The sequence below is a fragment of the Nerophis ophidion genome, linkage group LG26 (genome assembly GCF_033978795.1).
Source record: "Nerophis ophidion isolate RoL-2023_Sa linkage group LG26, RoL_Noph_v1.0, whole genome shotgun sequence".
In the NCBI taxonomy this organism is placed as follows: Eukaryota; Metazoa; Chordata; class Actinopteri; order Syngnathiformes; family Syngnathidae; genus Nerophis; species Nerophis ophidion.
In genome coordinates this window covers 24,900,731-24,921,890 of record NC_084636.1, presented here as the reverse complement: position 1 = coordinate 24,921,890, position 21,160 = coordinate 24,900,731, and the positions used below count along the sequence as shown (strand labels likewise).

Sequence of the window (21,160 nt, the reverse complement as noted above, 5' to 3'; positions counted from 1 at the left end):
CGCTACGAACATGACACTACTACCAAGAATGTCTCTGAGCAAATGCAGGTCCGAAGCAAAGAAAGACTGGCGGGACAGAGTTGTTTCAAAGGACTTTTCAGACGGAGAATCATGGAAACAAAACTTTCAAATACCTCGGCTCTCTGGATTGATGGAAGGAGTTTAAAATCTGAAGGAAAAGACCATTCCTGCCCCGGCCGGTACTGGTCCAGTTGGGGGTTGCTATGGTCCTGGACCAGTTTGCCAGTTGTGTGGAATAAAGAGTTATTGCTTATCAGTTGGGAGTACACAAAAGCAGCGTTGAGAGACTTGTGTAAGCTTTATTCTTTGCCTTGTAATATACAGTACCTGCTTCATTCTCTTTCATCTCATTCTTATTTCGTCCGGAAGTCCCTATGAAGCTGGCATTCTACATTTCCTTAGCTACCTTTATTAAATAACTTTCTTTTTCTCTCCAATTGATTTACTTTAAAATGTTAGTATTTTAATTTTTTAATCAAATATACTGTCTCGTCTTCATTACAATTGTTGCTATGTTTTTATTAAATGGTATCTGCTTCCCGTGCGTGAAGACTGGCGCATCCGCGACATGAAAGGTCCCCTGCGGTGGCACACACCTACTCGAAAGATCTGGTTTTCAATCGCATAATGCAGGTGTTTTTTTACATTTCAAAAACCGAATCCGATCAAATTTAACTGTTTTTATGAGTTGTATATGTTAGGGCAAAACTATTTTACAATTTGGACTAATTTAGTGCTTGGACACATGCTAAGTGGTGTTTGTAAACTGTTTCAAATCTTTGCTGCGAGCTCGCAATAGCATTCTGAATACGCTTCAAACTTGATTGGTTAAACATCAGTTGAATGACAAGTGCACGTTATGTGGTTTGTTAGTGGAAATAGGATGTGTGAAGTGTGCCATCTTTTTGCTTTTGTCAGTTAACCCTGTCGTCTCCCTTTTGTCGTCCCGCAGATGTTCGCGCCTCCAGTAGCCAACGGCAAGAACAGAACAATGACCCTCGCCAGCAGTCAGTTCAGCGGCTCAGGTAAGTTGCTTCATCTTAAGATACGGACACAATTGCAGATTTACATCATTTTAAGCTAGGGGTTCTACGTGAGTTTTTTTGTTTATAAGTCAGTTTTATTCTGGTTGTGATAAAATGTGTGGTTTAATAGTTTTTTAGTTCTTTTTGAGTTGTCAACGTGGGCCTAGAAGAGCATACTTTTAACAAATATATAGATGCATTCAGTGAACAGCTATTTGAACTTGACCTTATTATTGGATCCTTATTGTTTTATTAAACAGTATTTATACAGGATGCCCGTGGGACATTATGATTTTCTGCAGCCAAAGCTGATAATTTTGGCTTAAATCTGTGATTGACATAACTGGAACATTACTAAATAGAACATTTGATTGCAATGCCTACAACTTTTAGAATTTGGTATGTTATCATAAATTATATTAGGTTTATTTAATAGTTGGTGTGAATTGACATATTTGTTTCTGCTGATTTGGTGTTTTGTTAATTGTTGTCGGCAGCTAATAGAAAATATCCCTCTGTCTTGTTCATATCATTAACCTATAAATGTTTTGAATGCGTGAAGCTACTTTGCATTCACACATGAACTTGTTCCGTATCTAAACATGAGTTATGCTTAGACATCTGTCCAATCATTTGGAAAGTCTTTATTACGTTTTACTCTTGATGCGCAAACGAGCTGCCCGTTATCCTGCTTGGAGGACTTTCAGCTTGCCTTTCTTTCTCCTCTTGAATGTTATTACTTAGTCATGTAACTTTTCCTTCCTCTGTCACCCTGCTAACCTGCCGTGTGAAATCCAGTCACACTCCACAGTCTCTCCCTCGAGTGACAACTTGGCCACAGAGGAACAAAGGCAAAAAAAGGGGGCTTATAGACATGAAACGACTCCCCAAACACCACCCTGAAGTGTAAAACACTCCACCCCCACTCCTTACCCCCACTGATCTGCAGGAAATGGCCTGAGTCCGAGACAATGTGCCTCACCCCTGGCTCGCACGCTCTTAAACTGGCCCAGCATGCAGCGAGTGGAAGAGGGAGCTTGTTGAATAGAGGGATCAGCCCGTGGAAGGCAGGATTCTGTTTGTTTCTATTACTGTGGGCAATTACTAAGCAGTGAGGAGTTAATTCCTTCCACCCTCCTCCTCGCGTCTCGAAGTGTGGCCCTCGGTCACTGACACCCATTTTAATGAAATAATTCAAGCTGTCACCTTTTTAGCTTTGGATATTTGTAGGTACAGCACAGTGCAGTTTAAGTATTTATTGCTGCAGATTCCAGTCCAGGAAGGATTGCGTTTCTGTAGTGTAGATGTGTACAGACCATTAAGAGGTTTGCTCATTTGTTTTCTGTCCATCTGTGTTGGCCTTGCGATGAAGTGGCGACTTGTCCAGGGTGTACCACGCCTTCTGCCCGATTGTAGCTGAGATAGGCACCAGTGCCCCCCGCGACCCCAAAGGGAATAAGCGGTAGAAAATGGGTGGATGGATGGATAATTTGTTTTACCTGTTCTGCTGGCAGTTTAATCACACAGATTACACAATTGGAGTCTGATGTACACCAGTTCAAGTTGTATTAGTTTTATTTTCAAAGCTACCAAACTGTACATTAATGAACATCAACCTCTATGGGTTGTGCTCAAATTGCTAGGTAAGAGATGCTAGTCAATGGCTAATCAAGCCATGCCCTTTCCCCCAGCAAAGATATTTTGCATATGTTTTTCGACCAATCTTGCTTACATTTTGTCTGACCTGTGCTTGCCAGTCGCCTTTAAGTGTGTTCTAGGGCCATGTCCACATGAACATGGATAGTTTCAAAAACGCATGCGGCGTTGAAACGATTTTAATCCAAATGTGTGTAGATTGAAAACTGTCCCTTTCTACACACAAACACATACAATTGTTGTCATGCACATGTTGTCCACTCAGAAGCCTGGAAAAGCAGCCACAGCAGCCTTGGTGGCATTATACCTTTGTTAATGTAATGTTTATTTAGGTTTACTGCAGGGTTTTCCCTAAACTGCCAAGATACCTGTGGCAGTAAGGGCGTGGTAAGGGTCATAATGACAGAGCAATATGCATAGTTTCCCATGATATAATTTTCTTTAAAAATGCTAAAAAAAAATTGTAAATAACATTGAAAACAAATGTTTTTATGATTTGGTATTAAATAGATTTTTTTTATCGTTTTGCCACATTTTCAATTGTTGCTGCTTTTTTGCAAGGTACTTTTAGATTTTTTAAATGTTCACAGACTTAATGACGTTTTAAAAATTAAAAATAACTAGTTTTCGGTACATCACTGGTCAATAGTGTGCAAATAATAGGCTATACATATATACATTTATACCGTAACGACCAGCTAATGTTTTATGTTCGTGTGATTCGAATTTGATGTCAGTTTCTCCCATGTTTACAAACACACCGTCCGTGCCTGAAAGGTGATTGGCTGAGAATGAGAAAGCGTTACTGTGTGCCCAGCGGGAAACAAAAACTCAAGGAGACTAAATCATTTTCATGCGCGGTAAAATCTGTTGGAATTGTGCTGAGGTTTATCATGAGATTGGTAATAAAAGTAAAACATAGTGTCAAGCCTTGTGTGATTTCTTCTCGGAGCGACAATAAAAATACTTGAATTTGTTTTCACGTACAAAAAAGCCTTTTATTTTCAAGGTGTGGCGGTTATGATGAAAAATGTATGTGTATGTTTATATATATTTGTGTGTTTGTATACATATCTGTCTGTATATACGTATAAATGTGTGTATGTATGTATATATATATATATATATATATATATATATATATATATATATATATATATATTTAATGAAAATTTAGGGTCATTGACCATGTAACCCATCTTCTCTCTCCCACAAGAGGGCGGCAATATCACTCCAATTCAATTCACAGGGTGTTAAATTTAGGCCAAAACTAGCGGGGCAGTCTTTTTGTTAAACTTACGTCCCAAGGACCGCACTTTGGACATTCATGAGCTTCAGCTTAGCGCTGGCCGATATTAGCTTTTATTAATATCGTGATATTTTCATGCCATATCGGGATATACAATATATATTATGATATTTTGCCTTGGCCTGGAATGAACACTTGATGCATATGATCACAGCAGTATGATGATTCTATGTGTCTACATTAAAACATTCTTCTTCATACTGCATTAATATGTGCTACTTTTAAACTTTCATGCAGAGAGGGAAATCCCAACTAAGTCAATTGACCAAAACTGTATTTATTAAATACTCTTCATTCTTTCACGGGTAACTTTTTAAATGAAAGAACAAATTAATAGTGTTGCTACCTTTTTGTAGTAACATTTCTGCTGCATACTTTGCATATTGCTGTTGTCTGCTGAATATCTTCCCATTTGAAGCTAAACCACCGCCAGATAATGGATCCCCTGCTCTTTATTTTGGGTATTTATTGTTCTTCCTCCATTTGTGATAAGTTTCGCACCATCTCTCTCTCTTGTATTGTCACAAGCCCCGCTCGCTCGACCTGCCTCAGCTAACGTTAGCCATGCTGCTCCCTCTCTAATCGGCGAGAGCTATTGCGCTAGACGCGCAAGAGTATGTGACGTATGTAAGAAGGCGGGCTTGTTTTCCGTATCTGTCAGAATGAGAGACGAGGAGGAGTGAGAAACGCCTGTTGTGTAATGCCCGCAGCTAAAAGCAACTCTACCTGCCTCAGCTAACATTAGGCATGCTAACGTTAGCTCTCAGCGAGAGCATATGACGCTAGAAGCGCGACAGTATGTGACAGGCTTGCTTTTCGTCTCTGTGAGAAGGAGTGAGAAACGCCAGTAATGTAATGCACGCAGCTGAAAGCAAAGGTGTGAGAACATATAATCAAATATTACGATATAGCCATTTTCTATATCGCACAGAGACAAACCTGCGACATATCGTTTATACCGATATATTGCCCAGCCCTACTTTAGCTTGTGGTTAGCATTTACTCTTACGGTGTGTAGTATAACATTTTCAGCTATTCCTCATCTTCCAGGAATGATACTTTTAAGAAACTTGGTTCATGTGCCATTTTCGATGTGAAGATTGCTATCTTAGAAATGGCTTTTTACTATGGATTTGCGGTTGTTCGCTTGTCGCTGTCATATTTGTACAATCAATATGTATTATCAGGATATAACAATGGTATTAAAATCTTCTATCGTCGACCAGGTTTATATCGTTCATATTGTGCGTGTGTATAGTCAGTATCACACAACCCTACTGTTTTTGTACGGAGCCTATTTAGCTCTGGGAGTGGCGTGGCACGGATGGTAAAGCGGCAGTACCAGCAATATGAGGGTTCCAGGTTCGATCTCAGCTTCTGCCATCCTGGTCACGCCCATTGTGTCCTTGGCAAGACACTGTACCCTTGCTCCTGATGTCGTGCTTAGGGCCTTGCATGGCAGCTCTCGCCATCAGTGTGTGAATGTGGAAATAGTGTCAAAGCACATTGAGTACTTAAAAGGTAGAAAAGCTCTATACAAGTACAACCCATTTACTTTGTAAGAAGTGTGAACTCACGCCGACCTTTGAGTCACAAACTTTAGGGTTTATTAACAAATCCACCATGTGGTTCATTTGTTAAAAGGATAATAGCATAGAAAACAAAAAGGGATGCATGTTTTGGCGTCTGCCTCACAATATGAAGGTCCTGAGTAGTCAGGGTTCAGTCCCGGGCTCGTGATCTTTCTGTGCGGAGTTTTCATGTTCTCCCCGTGAATGCGTGGGCTTCCTCCCACTTCCAAAGACATGCACCTGGGGATAGGTTGATTGGCAACACTAAATTGGCCCTAGTGTGTGAATGTGAGAGTGAATGTTGTCTGTCTGTGTTGGCCCTGTGATAAGGTGGCGACTTGTCCAGGGTGTACCGCGCCTTCCGCCCGATTGTAGCTGAGATAGGCACCAGCACCCCCCGCGACCCAAAGGGAATAAGCGGTAGGAAATGGATGGATGGATGGATGTTTTGACAAATGTTCACCACTGTGTATGCAGCAATCTAGGAGTAAACGTTGTTCATGCTCCATACAGAAACAAATATAACACCATAAGCACTGTACAGTGTGACCAATTTTCTCGCATTTACGACTAATACTAGATTGTGCGACTAGAAAAAATAAAACAGCACCACTCGCACGAATCTGAATTTGAACCTTCATTCTCATTTTGCTCCTAAAATAAATCCATGAAAAGTGAATCAAATAGAGTAAGACTTGGGGAAAAGAAACATTGTTGTTAACAACCATGATAGCAATATCAACCCTTTGGGAAGACGTGATCTTGTGTACGCAGCAATGCTGCTCCCGCGACATGCTAGTTTAGCAGCAAACAAAACAACTAGACTGTCACCGCCGATTTCATTTCAACTAAGGATACAGTCTTGACTGTAAATAAACCCACATTTTTACTGCTAAATGTTATGCTTATTCATGTCGATTGTATTAACGTTCAGGGAACGTGCTGTAGTGACACAAGTAAACAACGCGGTTGGGAGAGTGGCTGTGCCAGCAACGTGAGGTTTCCTGGTTCAATCCCCACATTCTACCAACCTCGTCACGTCCGTTGTGTCCTTGAGCAAGACAATTCATCCTTGCACCTGATGGGTCGTGGTTAGGGCCTTGCATGGCAGCTTCTGCCATCGGTGTGTGAATGGGTGAATGTGGAAATAGTGTCAAAGCAATTTTTAGTACCTTGAAGGTAGAAAAGCGCTATATAACCCACATTTTCCTTTTACGTCCTACGCCCCTAAATTTAATTTAGTAACTTTAGGAGGAGACTTGAGGTATGACTTTATATGAGAATAGCTAGACAGATTTTAAGTAATGTTTATAGGTCTTGTATTTGTGCAAGACACAGCTTTATCCAATGCAAACCACCGGCCGAAAATGCACAATAAAGAATGAAAAAAACATATATACGTCGCACTGGAGTATAAGTCGCATTTTTGGGGGAAATTTGTTTGATAAAACCCAACACCAAGAATAGACATTTGAAAGGCAATTTTAAAAAAAAAAGAATAGTGAACAGGCTGAATAAGTGTACGCCAAATGACGCACAAATTACCATCTGAGAACCTGCCTAGTATGTTAACGCAACACATCATGGCAAGAGTCATTCAAATAACTATAACATATAGAACATGCTTTACGTTTTCCAAACAATCTGTCACTCCCGATCGCTAAATCCGATGAAATCTTCTTCCTCAGTGTCTCCTCTGGTATGCGCCCCGCTAGCGTCCTTTCTTTCTGGTGCTCGATTGCTATTCTCTGCAGCATATTTCACTACGTCCAGCTTGTAATCTGCAGTATATGATTTCCTTTTCGATGCCATTTTAGTTCAGTCCTTCTCAGTTTTGTAAGTTACCGCCAATATTGATGTGATCCATTTTAATAGCTCCGGCACTAGCGTATAGCATATAACAGTTAGCATATCATGACCCACAATGCACTTCTGTCATGACCCGCCCCCGCCGAATTCTTATTGGTTGGCGTGTGAGTGACGATTACTGACGTGTGTGTGATGATTGCGGACATTTTATTCGTCGCTCACAGCGAATGAGATAAATAATATGGTGTATGGTAGCGGTGGCGGCGATGACGAACGCGGAGTTGGAATATAATTACAAGACTTTATGTACATATTTATATACATATTTATATAATATTTATATAATATGTAACTACAAGCTCCATTCACAGACAGTCCCATTGCTTTTATGAGCGGTTGAGCAAGTCAAAAGCCCAAAAAATATATATATATTTTTATTTGTGGCGGCCGTAATTCTTTTGTGGCGGATCGATGACTAAATTAATCGCCAACAATTTTTTTAATCGATTAGTTGTTGCAACCCTAAATTTCATACATAAGTCGCTCCGGAGTACACGTTGCACCCACGGCAAACTATGAAAAAAAACGTTGATTTATAGTCCAAAAAATTTGGTAATACATCGTACTTATTATACCAAGGTTCTACCAGCTAAGATGTATGGTGGAATATCTGTATCTTGTGATTGATTGATTGATTGATTGATTGATACTTTTATTAGTAGATTGCACAGTACAGTACATATTCCGTACAATTGACCACTAAATGGTAACACCCGAATAAGTTTTTCAACTTGTTTAAGTCGGGGTCCACGTTAATCAATTCATGGTAAATCAATGCAAACAGTCTCCAGCTAATTTAATACACATGTTCGCTCTGGGGCTGCACGGTGGGAGAGGGGTTAGTGCGTCTGCCTCACAATACGAAGGTCCTGAGTAGTCCTGGGTTCAATCCTGGTCAATTTCTGTGTGGAGTTTGCATGTTCTCCCCGTGACTGCGTGGGTTCCCTCCAGGTACTCCGGCTTTCTCCCACCTCCAAAGACATGCAACTGGGGATAGGTTTATTGGCAACCTATCAAATTAAAATGGTCCTTGTGTGTGAATATGAGTGTGAATATTTTCTATCTGTGTTTGCCCTGCGATGAGGTGGCGACTTGGCCAGGGTGTACCTCGCCTTCCGCTCGAATGTAGCTGAGATAGGCACCAGCGTCCCCCGCCACCCCAAAGGGAATAAGCGGTAGAAAATGGATGGATGGATATTTGCTCTGCTCATCCCTTAACAGCGATTACATGGAAATTTCAACACTGTCAGTGGTGAAAAGATTGAACAGAATCATTAGTCGGTGGTCCCAAACTCGCAGGCCAATTGTGGTTCCCGAGATGATAATATTGGGGTAGTAAAACCTTTGACATGAAAAAAACACACCTAATGTAAAAAAACATGGTGTTTACTTTTTGATATCAAAATAAAACACAAAGCAGTTTGGCTAATTAAGATGAAGTCTAATAAACAAGCTTTGGTCTTCTCCAATGCCGCCTTGTGGTTCAGTAACAACTGGCCAACAACAACAACAAAACTAGGAGTGAGATCTCCTACATCGAATACACAATCTTCAGAGCCTGCGTTCAATTCGATGACAAAACATTTTAGCAAGTGCTGATGTTATTCGAACGCAAATACAGGTTGCAGTTCAAGGACAAGTGATCATCATCCACAAACTAAAAACTTAATAAACAAGTTGTGATAACATTCACGACACATCACCTGCTGCATGTTTCCTCACTTCTTTAACTCTAAGTCACAGCAGCTGAAGGGCGCTGTATTGAGAAAATAAAAGAAACATCAAATAGTTTTTCTCCTTCACTGTATACTTTGTGTGGGGACAAGTGCGTCTGTCTCCAATAGTATCCACACCTGTCTTCATCTAACAGCAGTGCACTCTTAAACGCATGCTGGGAAGCGAGGGAAAATGACGTAAAGACACTTGGCCCTATTTACTCAGGGGAAATCTCCGCAGCAAAGTCCACGTAGTTAGACCGCCATGATTATCAAGCCAAACTACGCAGATGCGTATGTTCCGGACTTCGTGTTGCCTAAAATGCATTAACAAATGACGTTTTTTGGTATATAAAAAATTCGACATTATTACTCACTATCTGGAATTTTATCGCAAATTATCATTATGCCATTGACCGTTACATCCCTAGTCCATTAACAAGTAAAAAGTCTAGGGCGGTCACAGCATGTTCTTGCCACCGACACTGGTCAATTTTTAGGGCATTACGGCAAATAACGAGGGCGGTCATTGTTTAGCTACAGAAATATAATAACCACTAGGAATGTGAATCTTACATCAACTTACAAGTCAATTTGATTCCGATTCTTGGGGGACGAATTGATTCAAATTGATTCTCAATTTAAACCGATTCTAGCAATATATTACTTGATGTATAAATTATTATAATACATTTTTAAAACCGGCTACCGAAGCCAAGGCTGCACAATTTTAATTTTGATTGATTGATTGATTGATTGAAGTGATTAAGGAGACGGTAAACTTGTGTGCACTGCAATGGCCAGAACCCTAATAACAAACACCACTTGCTCTTCGGAAATAGTTTTAATAGTGACTAGGTCGGGAACAATAGTTAATAGGTCAATAATTGAACATTACATTAAAATGAAGTCAAAATACTTTGCTGCCATTGACAAACTGTGTGTTTGTTTTCTTAGTCATATGTGAAAAAGAGATAGAGGTCTCACTTTCTGCATTGCCCTTAGCACCTGAGCACGTTTATTTAACAGTAGAATTACCTGAAGTGAGCCCTCTTCCTCCTTGGCGGGCAGAACACAAGACTGCTCGCTTACACACAGGAGGCACGGACAGAGGAAACAAGAGGAAAAAAAAACATAATTTCAAAGCCGAATGTCCTGTTACGTATGGGAACATTTCAGCTTCAACCCAGATGAACAATGTGAATCTATCAACCCAGACGAATAAGAGAGAATGCAGTGAGCACATGAGAACAACAAAAAAATAGACAACCCGACAGTTTTTTCAACTGCGATAAAAAATGCTTTTAAGATGTTAAATTTTTAATTTACAGTTTTGCTTTCATAAATGAAAATGTATTTTTATTTTAGATAAGTTATTTACCTTCCAGTTACACTACAAAGGTTACAAAATTCCACAGTAATGAGTGCATTTCCTTTTAAATAGTTACTACTTCTATTATATTTTACGATTAAATGACAAACACTATAGTTTTTATTGGTTATTTCTTAATTTCAAGAGCATGACCTAGACAAAAGCTCAGTCCGTCTGCATAAAGCCAAATAATTTTAAAAGGTAACTGCACTTTTGTGGGTATTTTTTTTCTATCGTTCACAATCATTATGAAAGACATAACATATTTTTTTAATGAATTCTAAATACTAAACGTAAGTAAAAGTCTGCTTACAGCAGAGCCAATGGGAGGTCCATTATTAAAAAAAGCGGCAACAAAACTCAATTTACATTTTGTGATTTGAATATTAACCAAGTATTAGTGATATTGTTATTATAAGCGCTAACACGGACAACACTATTTATAGAGGCGCAGTGATCACAAGCTTTTGTGCCCATGTTTACATCATTGAGTGGTCACCTTAAAAGTAGATGGCTGAGAATATAATCTGACAAGTTGGGAAACTTTGCTTCACAGCTTGATCCCCCCACAACTCCCACCCTGTTTTTTGCAAGGATTATGAGACATTTTTCATCTGAATGGGAATATATGAACATTTTAGCAGTCAGCATTCTAATGACAGCAGACATTATACATTAAGTGATATTTTATTAAGTTTGTTGGCTTTCAGTCTGCAGTGAGCAAAAATCAGTGAGGGGAAAAAAGAGCAAACATTGTGATGCGTTTTTTAAATTAATGTAACGCATACGCTTACAATAATCACAATACGTACATATTATAAATGTGCTTGTCACTACTTTACACATATATACTTACATCATGTATATAAAACCCTAATGGAAGTGTTTCAATGTTTTTAGTCACTTTATAGGCAGAATTGAACGGCTCCCTTAGGCTTCATTATAAGCGGACTTTTGATTGGATTTATTTAATGTATGGAAATTGATTACAAAAAATCCATCTGACGTCATATCTTCCATAATAATTGTGAACAACAAAAAAGTGCAGTTCTCCATAAAGTAAATTATTGCATATTGTTCTGTGTGGCATTTTGTGACAATGTTGATTGACAGTCTAATAGTTACATGTCTTTCTTCACTCAGTATTTTAGCAGTTTTATGCATTTATATGTATAAGATATAAATATCACAATTTTGACAAGAAAAGTCGCAATTAGTTTGTTTTTTTTTAAATCGTGCAGCCCTAACAAAGGCTACTTTTGGCTGCTTACGTAAAGGTATAGCAAGTATGTGTGGAGATGGTCTCAAACGTAATTTTTTTTAGATGTTGTAATCGATTCAGAATGTTAATCAATAAATGCATTTTAAATGATTTTCCCCAGCACCTCCTAATTCCTCCAGAAGCTATTTTCTTGCGTATGAGCTCCTTAGCTCAGAAAAGTTAGTTTGAACGGTAAGTAGTAAATTTATTGTAAAAGTATAAAAACGGTGTGTTTACAGAAAGTATTTCTGCACAGCACAAAGCCTTTTTATTTAGAAGTGCCGTAAACATTGCAGATTTTGTCAATGTCACAACCTCCTGTTGACGATACCTATAGAAATAGTCGCCATTACAGGCACAGTGTTCATCTGTGACGTCGCTAAAGCGGCTTGTATCTTAAGTGACCGAGCAATAGCAGCGCGGCAACGGCAGCAAGCAGCCCCGTGGCCCTGTAGCCCACTTCCTTTCATTGACACAAAAGTGCTCAGAGGGGTGCTAATTGCATTAGGCGTCTTTCCCCCTTCCTCGAGAGCCAGCGACTGTGTATGCGTGTGTGTGAGGGCAGGGTGTTTTAAGTAGAGAAGAGAGGCCTGGCCAAGGAAGATCTGGGATGTTTAAGGAGTAGAGGACGTGTGTGTGTGATGGGAGTAGGAGTAGGCCGAGCATGCAGGGAAGGCGTCCCCTCTGTCACCTCTGCAGCTGCTGGCAACGTCTCCAACCCCCCTTCACACACAAACAAACACACACAAGCAAGGGATGGGACCACTTACTTCCCTAACCCCTGATTTCCACAGAACGCGCCGCGGCCGCAGTCTTTCCGTTTTTATTCAAGTCAATGTGTCCGGTTCCACTGCCTGCGGTGCATCAACTCGGCGTATCAATTAAGCTAAAAAATCTGCTGGTATTGGACAGGAAGTCGTATACAAACAAAGTATATTATCCAGTTTTACTTTCAAAATTAAATATATTTCACTTTGAAAACGTCCTAATGGGTGGGGACACAAAATCAACTTGTCAAAGGTTTTTGGATGTAATTTCACCTTGTTGACTCAAATTCTAGTTTTGGAGGTCCAAAATTAAAGAACCTTATACAAGCATATCCTGGGCAGCTATGTGCACATATGGGTCCTTGTGTCTAATGCCATCTACACAGCGGCCGGTAAAGTAGGTGCTTGGTTTGTGGGAGTTGTTGGTCTCTAAAACGTTCAAGTCTATGCCATCACAGATGCACACGCATGTGGTTGTTGATGGACGGCAACACTCCAGACGTTCGGCTGTTTACTTCAGTGTTTATTTTATCACGTGGTTATGTGCAAATTTGGGAGATTTTGTAAAACTCTGCACTACTTTGCTGCATGATACTTGATGATGGTTAAAGCTGTGGCTGCATTATGATTACCAATATAACGATCACAAATTTTTTTTTAATCAATATTGAAATCTCAAATATTCATTATGTAAAACACTTTATTTTAACCTACCCGTATGTGAGGAAGGCTTTCTAACTTAAAAGTAATGTAACTAATGAAATACAATGTAAAAAAACAACAACTAAGTACTAACTAAAATATTATATATATAATATATGTTATATATTATTTATTATTATTATTGTCTATTGTGAGCGAACTGTGGTGCTGAATTTCCCCCAGGGATCATTAAAGTACTTTCTATTCTAAACGAATAAATATACCATATTGTGAAAACATGAGACCATGCAAAAAAGGCACATACCACAAGGAACACAGCGTACTAGGGACAGCATTTATGGAACACGTCTTTGGCCAAATAAACATATTTGTTGTTTTGGCGTGTCTTTGATAGGTGCACGGATATTGGTCTCTTTGGTGCACAGTTGCTGTTACGGTTGTCTTGCACTTTAGGCACCCCTGATTTTTTGGCTGTCTGTCGGGGCTTGGCGCCTGTGGAGGTCTGCTCTCTGAGCATCCATAACTCTTATTTGGATTATTGGCTTCATGCGGGCAAGTGATGGCGGTTGAATGGAAAAAAGTAGTGGTGTTGATGCTTAATGTGTCCCTGAAACTCAATTTGTCCGGATGTGCACACCATGCAAAGCAGTTTTGCGGGGTGAGACGTCTGAACGTGAGCATTTCCGGTGTGCGTCCGTGTCCCGGGTTTGTAATGTGTGCCTGTTTGGCACCCTGTGGGTTGATCTCTGGGAGAGGAGGAAGACCAATGTGTGTGGGTTGGCTACCAATTAGGGCTAGGCAATATGGACCAAAACTGTTATTCTGGTATTTGTTGGCAAAATGAGTATATACGATGGGAACATGCGAAGTGGTTAAGATTACCTTTGTTTTTTGTATGGTGCGATAACCAGTGTCGAGAGTACTCTGATTATTTTTGTTGTAAGTAATAACGCATTGTTGCTTATTCTTTTTACTGATGTCTAATATTGGCACAGATTACACATATTACGTCTCTAATGGCTATGTCGATGTTAAATAGCAGACAGCTTCCAGAAATGATCTTGGATTGCGCCACGGACATGATGCTACTATCAAGAATGTATCGGGTCGGATGCAAAATAAACATGACAGAAGAGTTTTGTCAAAGGACATTTTGGACAAAAATCATCGAAACAAAACTTTTAAATGTCCCAAAGTTCATTCAAAAGGCTCTGTGGATTGATGGAAGTAGTTTGAAATCCGAAGGAAAAGACCGTTAGTGCCTTGACTGATAACCAGACGAAGGTTACTATTGTTCTGGACTATCTTGTTCGTTGTGCGGGAAGGTTAATCAACTGACTAGCACAAATGCAGCGTGAAGAAGTTTGTGTATGCCTTTTCTTTTTTTTTCTACCACCGAAGCACTTAAAAAGCTTGTGTTCTTATGATTAGTGAAGTGAATTATATTTATATAGCGCCTTTTCTCTAGTGACTCAAACCGCTTTACATAGTGAAACCCATTATCTATTTATCTATTTTTTATTTATTTTTTTACATTTAAACCAGTGTGGGTGGCCCTGGGAGCAGGTGGCTAAAGTGTCCTGCCCAAGGACACAACGGCAGTGACTAGGATGGTGGAAGCCGGGATCGAACCTGCAACCCTCAAGTTGCTGGCACGGCCGCTCTGCCAACCGAGCTATACCCCCCCAAGCAAATAAACATTCTCCTCCTCATTTAAGTTGTTGCTACGTACGGGGGACGGTGTGGCGAAGTTGGGACAGTGGCCGTGCCAGCAATCTGAGGGTTACTGGTTCAATTCCCACCTACCATCCTCGTCACGTCCGTTGTGTTCTTGGGCAAGACACTTCACCCTTGCTCCTGATGGGTCGTGGTTATCGCCTTGCATGGGAGCTCCCGCCATCAGTGTGTGAATGGGTGAAAGTGGAAATACTGTCAAAGTGCTTTGGGCTCCTTTTAAAAAGGGGTAGAAAAGCGCTATCCAAGTACTACCATTTACCATTTTTATTTTTTTACGTTATATTAAATCTGCTTTTGGGTTCTAGCCAGTGCATGGAGACTGACACATGCGCGATAGGAAGGGTCCTCTGGGGCCGCACACAACCCCTTGAGATATTTGGTTTCCAATTGCATAATCCAGGTGTGTTTGTCGGACTTTTCAAAAACCAAGCACGTTCGGATTAAGGTGTTTCCATGGGTTGTAGAAGGCTTATTTAGAGCCAAACAATTTGAGAAATCGGAGTAATTTAGTGCATGGACACATACTCTTATGCTGTCCATTTCACCTATTTCAAGTGCGTTTTATCTGATTATTCTCTTCCATCCATCCATTTCCTACTGCTTGTCCCTCAAGTCGAACATTAATATCCGATACTATATTACTAAAATATTTATTAATTGCAGTCCTAACTGGCTTGTTTCTACCAATTGCACAGTTTGAAGTGGGTGAGTGACATGTGCAGTGTGTTTTTACTGTTCATTTTGTTTTCAGATTTTCTTTTGGTAGTGGTCAGCGGGAGAGGAAATATCTAATCTTCCGTAAGTAACTGGATGGGAATAGAAAGCTCTGTATTGTTACTTTTTACGTTAATCTACAATGGAGGAACATTACACTTCTGACATCATCTAAGAAACCTTACTGACAGTTTTCATACATGTCCTGTCAAACTTCGACCCATAGGTGATGTCAGAGTAAAACCAATTGATGTTTTTATTTAAATAAAATAACCCACATTGTTTACACAGTAGATATACAATTAAATTTAATTCCATATTGTTATTCACAAAAAAGGTGTCTATTGTTTCGACTCCTCCTTTTTCCCTACGGGCCGGTACCAAGTAGTTGGGACCCCTGGTTTCATACATCTTTGCACAGCTTTTTTTTTTTTTTTTTTTTTTAAACTACAGAATTGCAAGGCTTTTGTTAGCTCTAAACTGTGTGCACATACAAGAGTTGATTTTAAAGTAGTATAAAATGGTCAGCTAGGTTCATTTGTTTCAGGAGGTTGATGCTTCACTAACTTTTGTAAGTGACACGATTTAAACATTTGGTTTTATGGTGTTAATTATGTAGTCATTACATCGACTTATGCATGCAGCCTGTCCTCTTTTTTTAGAGACGCTACTTTGGATGCTGCAATGCATTCCAATCTTTACGTTTATCCTTTACATCATACTGCATATTGCATTATTGTAGTGTCCATGACAATAGAAATATCTCTTTTCTGGCACAGTCGAGCTCTCCTTGGCAGGCGGAGTGTCATTGTCACCTCAGCAGCTCTCCACCTTGTTTTTAATTGCCTCCGAGTTAATTAGCCCAGTAAGTGTGAAACAATGTTGTCAGACTACTCCTGCACAGCCATGCTTCTACTCCACTTTCCACTCTGGCCCCCCTGCTGAGCCGAGTGGAGGCATCATAGGTGGAAATGTGGAGCGTTGAAACACAAATATCATTTAGACATCATGCTTTTACCTGGCAGAGCTACTCATAGAAGGCTATGTTCACTTTAAAATAGAATTATATGGATGTGGATCACCTGCAACACTACACATGGAACACAATGTTTTGAGATGATTGAGAATCAAATTTAGAAATTTGATGGGTGGATGATAAGGTTTTAATTTTACTCAGTTGTCTAATTAAGTCATGAGGTCTAAATCGTGTGGCTAATTTAGCCACCAAACTCTTAAGTCATGCTGATTTTAATGTAATGTTTTGATGACATTATGGCTTTGCAGAAATATGTGGTGTGGAATTGTAACTTTTTATGGCAAACTATTATTAGGATCACTAATCATTTTGTCACATTTTTTTATAAGTCAGCGTAAACATACAACCACACTATAAAATATGGGCAACATTTTTAGAAAACGCTTTAGAACGGGGGAGCAAGACTTCCCCCTTCACTTTTACATTTTGAAATGCCTCACTAAATGGATGATTTTGTCCTAAATAAATCAAAGTCAACAATCCTCTATATGACAGGAGCACGCTGCTGTTATTAAGGCTGGTTTATGATTGTACGCAGTCACCACTAGGGTTTTCAAAGTTATTGCCTCACTAACGACGACAACTGTCCATTTTAAAGAGGAACTACACTTTTTTTTGGAATTTTGCCTATCATTCACAATCCTTATGTAAGACAAGAACACATGTTTTTTTTTTTTTATGCATTCTAAATAGTAAATAAAAATGCGATCAAAAGTCCGCTTACAATATAATAAGGATGTAGCGGTAAACTCTGATGATGAACTGCGGTAAAATTCCAGACAGTAATACAATTTAAATTGTTAATTACCGCAAATACTTAATTTATTAATGCATTTTAAGGCAATGCTGCTTAGTTCCTGGAAACAGAAATGTTGCAGCACCAACGCATGAGCACTAACGCCGGACATTGCTTGAGAACTTTCCTATGGGGAGGTTCCCTTCGAGTAAAGGGAGCCGATTGCTTCGTTTCACTTGATTTCACTTCTATTTCCGTGGGGTCTTTGCGTGCATTTTATAACACACTCACTCAACCTTTATTTTACTGCTAACTTTGTTAGTGTTCAAATAACATCAATCCTAGCTCAACTGTTTTGTCATCTTATTGAATTGAATGCAGACTGTGTTGTCAGTGAGGCACAAAGATTGAGAAGTGAGAAGTATCAATCTTGTTTATTTTTGTTAGCCAAAGTGTTGCACGGAACCACATGGTGTTGTTGAAGAAGAACAAAGCTTCTTTATTAGACTTTATCTGCATTAGCCTAACTGCTTTGTGTTTTATATTGATATCAAAAGTAAACACCATGTTTTTACTTTACTTGTGGTTTTTAATGTGACAAAGTTATTAAAAACCGCACTTAAACATGCTTATATATATATATATATATATATATATATATATATATTAAACATGCCAACAAAAGAAGTCTAATTCACAAATGATTAAATATAAATCATATATATAATTTGTTTAAATGTTATTTACATATATATAATTTATTTACATGTTTAATATATATACAAGCATGTTTAACAAGGTGAGTCACCTCATCTTCACACACACACACACACTTATAATAAATATATATATATATAATATATATATATACACGAATATAATTTAATTTGTGAATTAGACGTTTTTTGTTGACAAATTATACATTATATTTGTATATATATATATTATAAGTGTGCGTGTGTGCGTGCGTGAAGATGAGGTGGCTCACCCTGTTAAACATGCTTGTATATATATTAAACAAACATGTCAACTAAAATGTCTGATTCACAAATAATTAAATATGAATCATTCATATATATATATTTATTTGTATGTGTATGTATATATATGTGTGTGTGTGTGTGTGTGTGTGTGTGTGTGTGTGTGTGTGTATGTGTGTATATCCATCCATCCATTTTCTACCGCTTATTCCATTTCGGGGTCGCGGGGGGCGCTGGCGCCTATCTCAGCTACAATCGGGCGGAAGGCGGGGTACACCCTGGACAAGTCGCCACCTCATCACAGGGCCAACACAGACAGACAACATTCACACACTAGGGCCAACTTATATATATATATATATATATATATATATATATATATATATATATTGCGGGTTTGAGGAAAAATCTATTTGATTACAAATCTAATCGTTTATGTTGTGCGATTCAGAATCTATTCAAATTTAAAAAAAATAAATTTTTTTTTTATTTTTTTTTATCAATCCAACAAACCACTAAACTGCAATACCATAACAATGCAATCCAATTCCAAAACCAAACCTGACTCAGCAACACTCAGAACTGCAATAGACAGAGCAATTGAGAGGAGACACAAACACGACACAGAACAAACCAAAAGTAGTGAAACAAAAATTAATATTATCAACAACAGTATAAATATTAGCTATAATTTCAGCATAGCAGTGATTAAAAATCTTTCATTGACATTATCATTAGACATTTATAATGGTAAAAAAAAGTGTCAGTGGCTTACACTTGCATCGCATCTCATAAGCTTGACAACATACTGTCCAATATTTTCACAAAGATAAAATAAGTTATATTTTTGGTTCGTTTAATAGGTGAAACAAATTTACATTATTGCAATCACTTGATAAAACATTGTCCTTTACAATTATAAAAGCTTTTTAAAAAAATCTACTACTCGGCTAGCATGTCAGCAGACTGGGGTAGATCCTGCTGAAATCCTATGTTTTGAATGAATACAGAATCGTTTTGAATCGGAAAAATATCGTTTTTGAATCAAATCGAAAAAATCGATTATCGAATCGTGACCCCAAGAATCGATATTGAATCGAATCGTGGGACACCCAAAGATTTACAGTCCTAATATATATATATATATATTTGTGAGTCAGATGTTTTTTGTTGACTATTTATAAATTTTATTTGTGCGTGTGTGTATGTATATATATATATACATATGTATATATATATATATATGTGTATATATATATGTGTGTGTGTGTGTGTGTGTATTATAAGTGTGCGTGCATGTGATGATGAGGTGGTTCACCTTGACTTGCTCATTTAAAAAATAGCTCGCCTGCTGACAAAGTGTGGGCACCTCTGTTATACAACATATTATGGTCAAACTCTTAATGAATCTGTCCCGATACAGTATATACATGTCAATGTACATAACTTAAATACCTCTCTATGAGAATGTAAAAAAAAAAATAGCAATAAAGGAATCATGTAATTAGAAAAAGATGACACATTAATACTATATATGAACAAAACATATATATTGATAACGGTTATCTATAGTCTTTTTATGAGATATTAAACATTACATGATGGCATCACGTTCACACCCCACCTCAATGCTGTTTTACCAAACATAATTAATAATTGTGATTATTTTTGAATTTTAAAACTGATAAAATTAATCTTAAAACCTAATTATTATCTTGTCCATAACCGTGCAGCCCTAAATGTAAGACTAGTTTCGTAGTGGCTTATGCAGCCCATTTAGACACTTTTGATTAAGGGCTGTATAAATATTTTTTAATTGATTGATTGACTTCATACATGAACACTATTTTTAACTATTTGGACAAAAAGTGCAGTTACATGTTATCTTACCAGGTGCCATCTTGCACAATTTTAACATTCATGTTTATTTATGCATGTTATTACTGTTTCTTCCATATTACTTTGTTTATAATGCGCTTGCGCGCAAAACCAATGAAGTTGGCAGGTTGTGTAAATCATAAAAATTAACAGAATATAATATGCAAATCCTTAACATATATTTAATTTAATAGCCCGCTAACACAATATATATTTTTTTTTTTTGCAAATCACTAACTTAGAATTTAATGACAGCAACACATTGCAAAAAGTTGGCACAGGGGAAGTTTTACCACTGTGTTACATGGCCTTTCCTTTTAACAACACGCTGTAAACGTCTGGGAACTGAGACCCATTTTTAAAGCTTTTCAGGTGGAATTATTTCCCGTTCTTGCTTGATGTACAGCTTAAGTTGTTCAACAGTCCGGAGTCTCCGCTGTTGTATTTTAGTCTTCATAATGCGCCACACATTTTCAATAGGAGACAGGTCTGGACTACAGGCAGGCCAGTCGAGTACCCGCACTCTTTTGCTACGACGCCACACTGTTGTAACTCGTGCAGAATGTGGCTTGGTATTGTCTTGTTGAAATAAGCCGGGGCATCCATGAAAAAGACGTTGCCTAGATGGCAACATATGTTGTTCCAAAACCTGAATGTACCTTTCAGCATTAATGGTGCCTTCACAAATGTGTAAGTTACCCATGCCTTGGGCACTAATTCACCACCATACCATCACAGATGCTGGCTTTTGAACTTTGCGCCCAGAAAATGGTTATTTTCCTCTTTTGTCCGGAGGACGCGACAGCCAGTTTACAAAAACTATTTCAAATGGGGACTCGTCAGACCACAG

General features: G+C 38.5%; 1 protein-coding gene across 6 annotated transcripts in view; it reads left to right on the top strand.

Moving 5' to 3' along the window:
- The window catches only part of LOC133543869 (transcription factor E2-alpha-like), a 71,675-nt gene that overhangs the window by 10,695 nt on the left and 39,820 nt on the right, over positions 1–21,160 (top strand). For all 6 annotated transcript variants that reach the window (XM_061888736.1, XM_061888733.1, XM_061888732.1 and 3 more), the window contains one exon: positions 974–1,046. In XM_061888736.1, the coding sequence (XP_061744720.1) occupies positions 974–1,046 (73 nt within the window). The remainder of the gene's footprint in view (positions 1–973; positions 1,047–21,160) is intronic.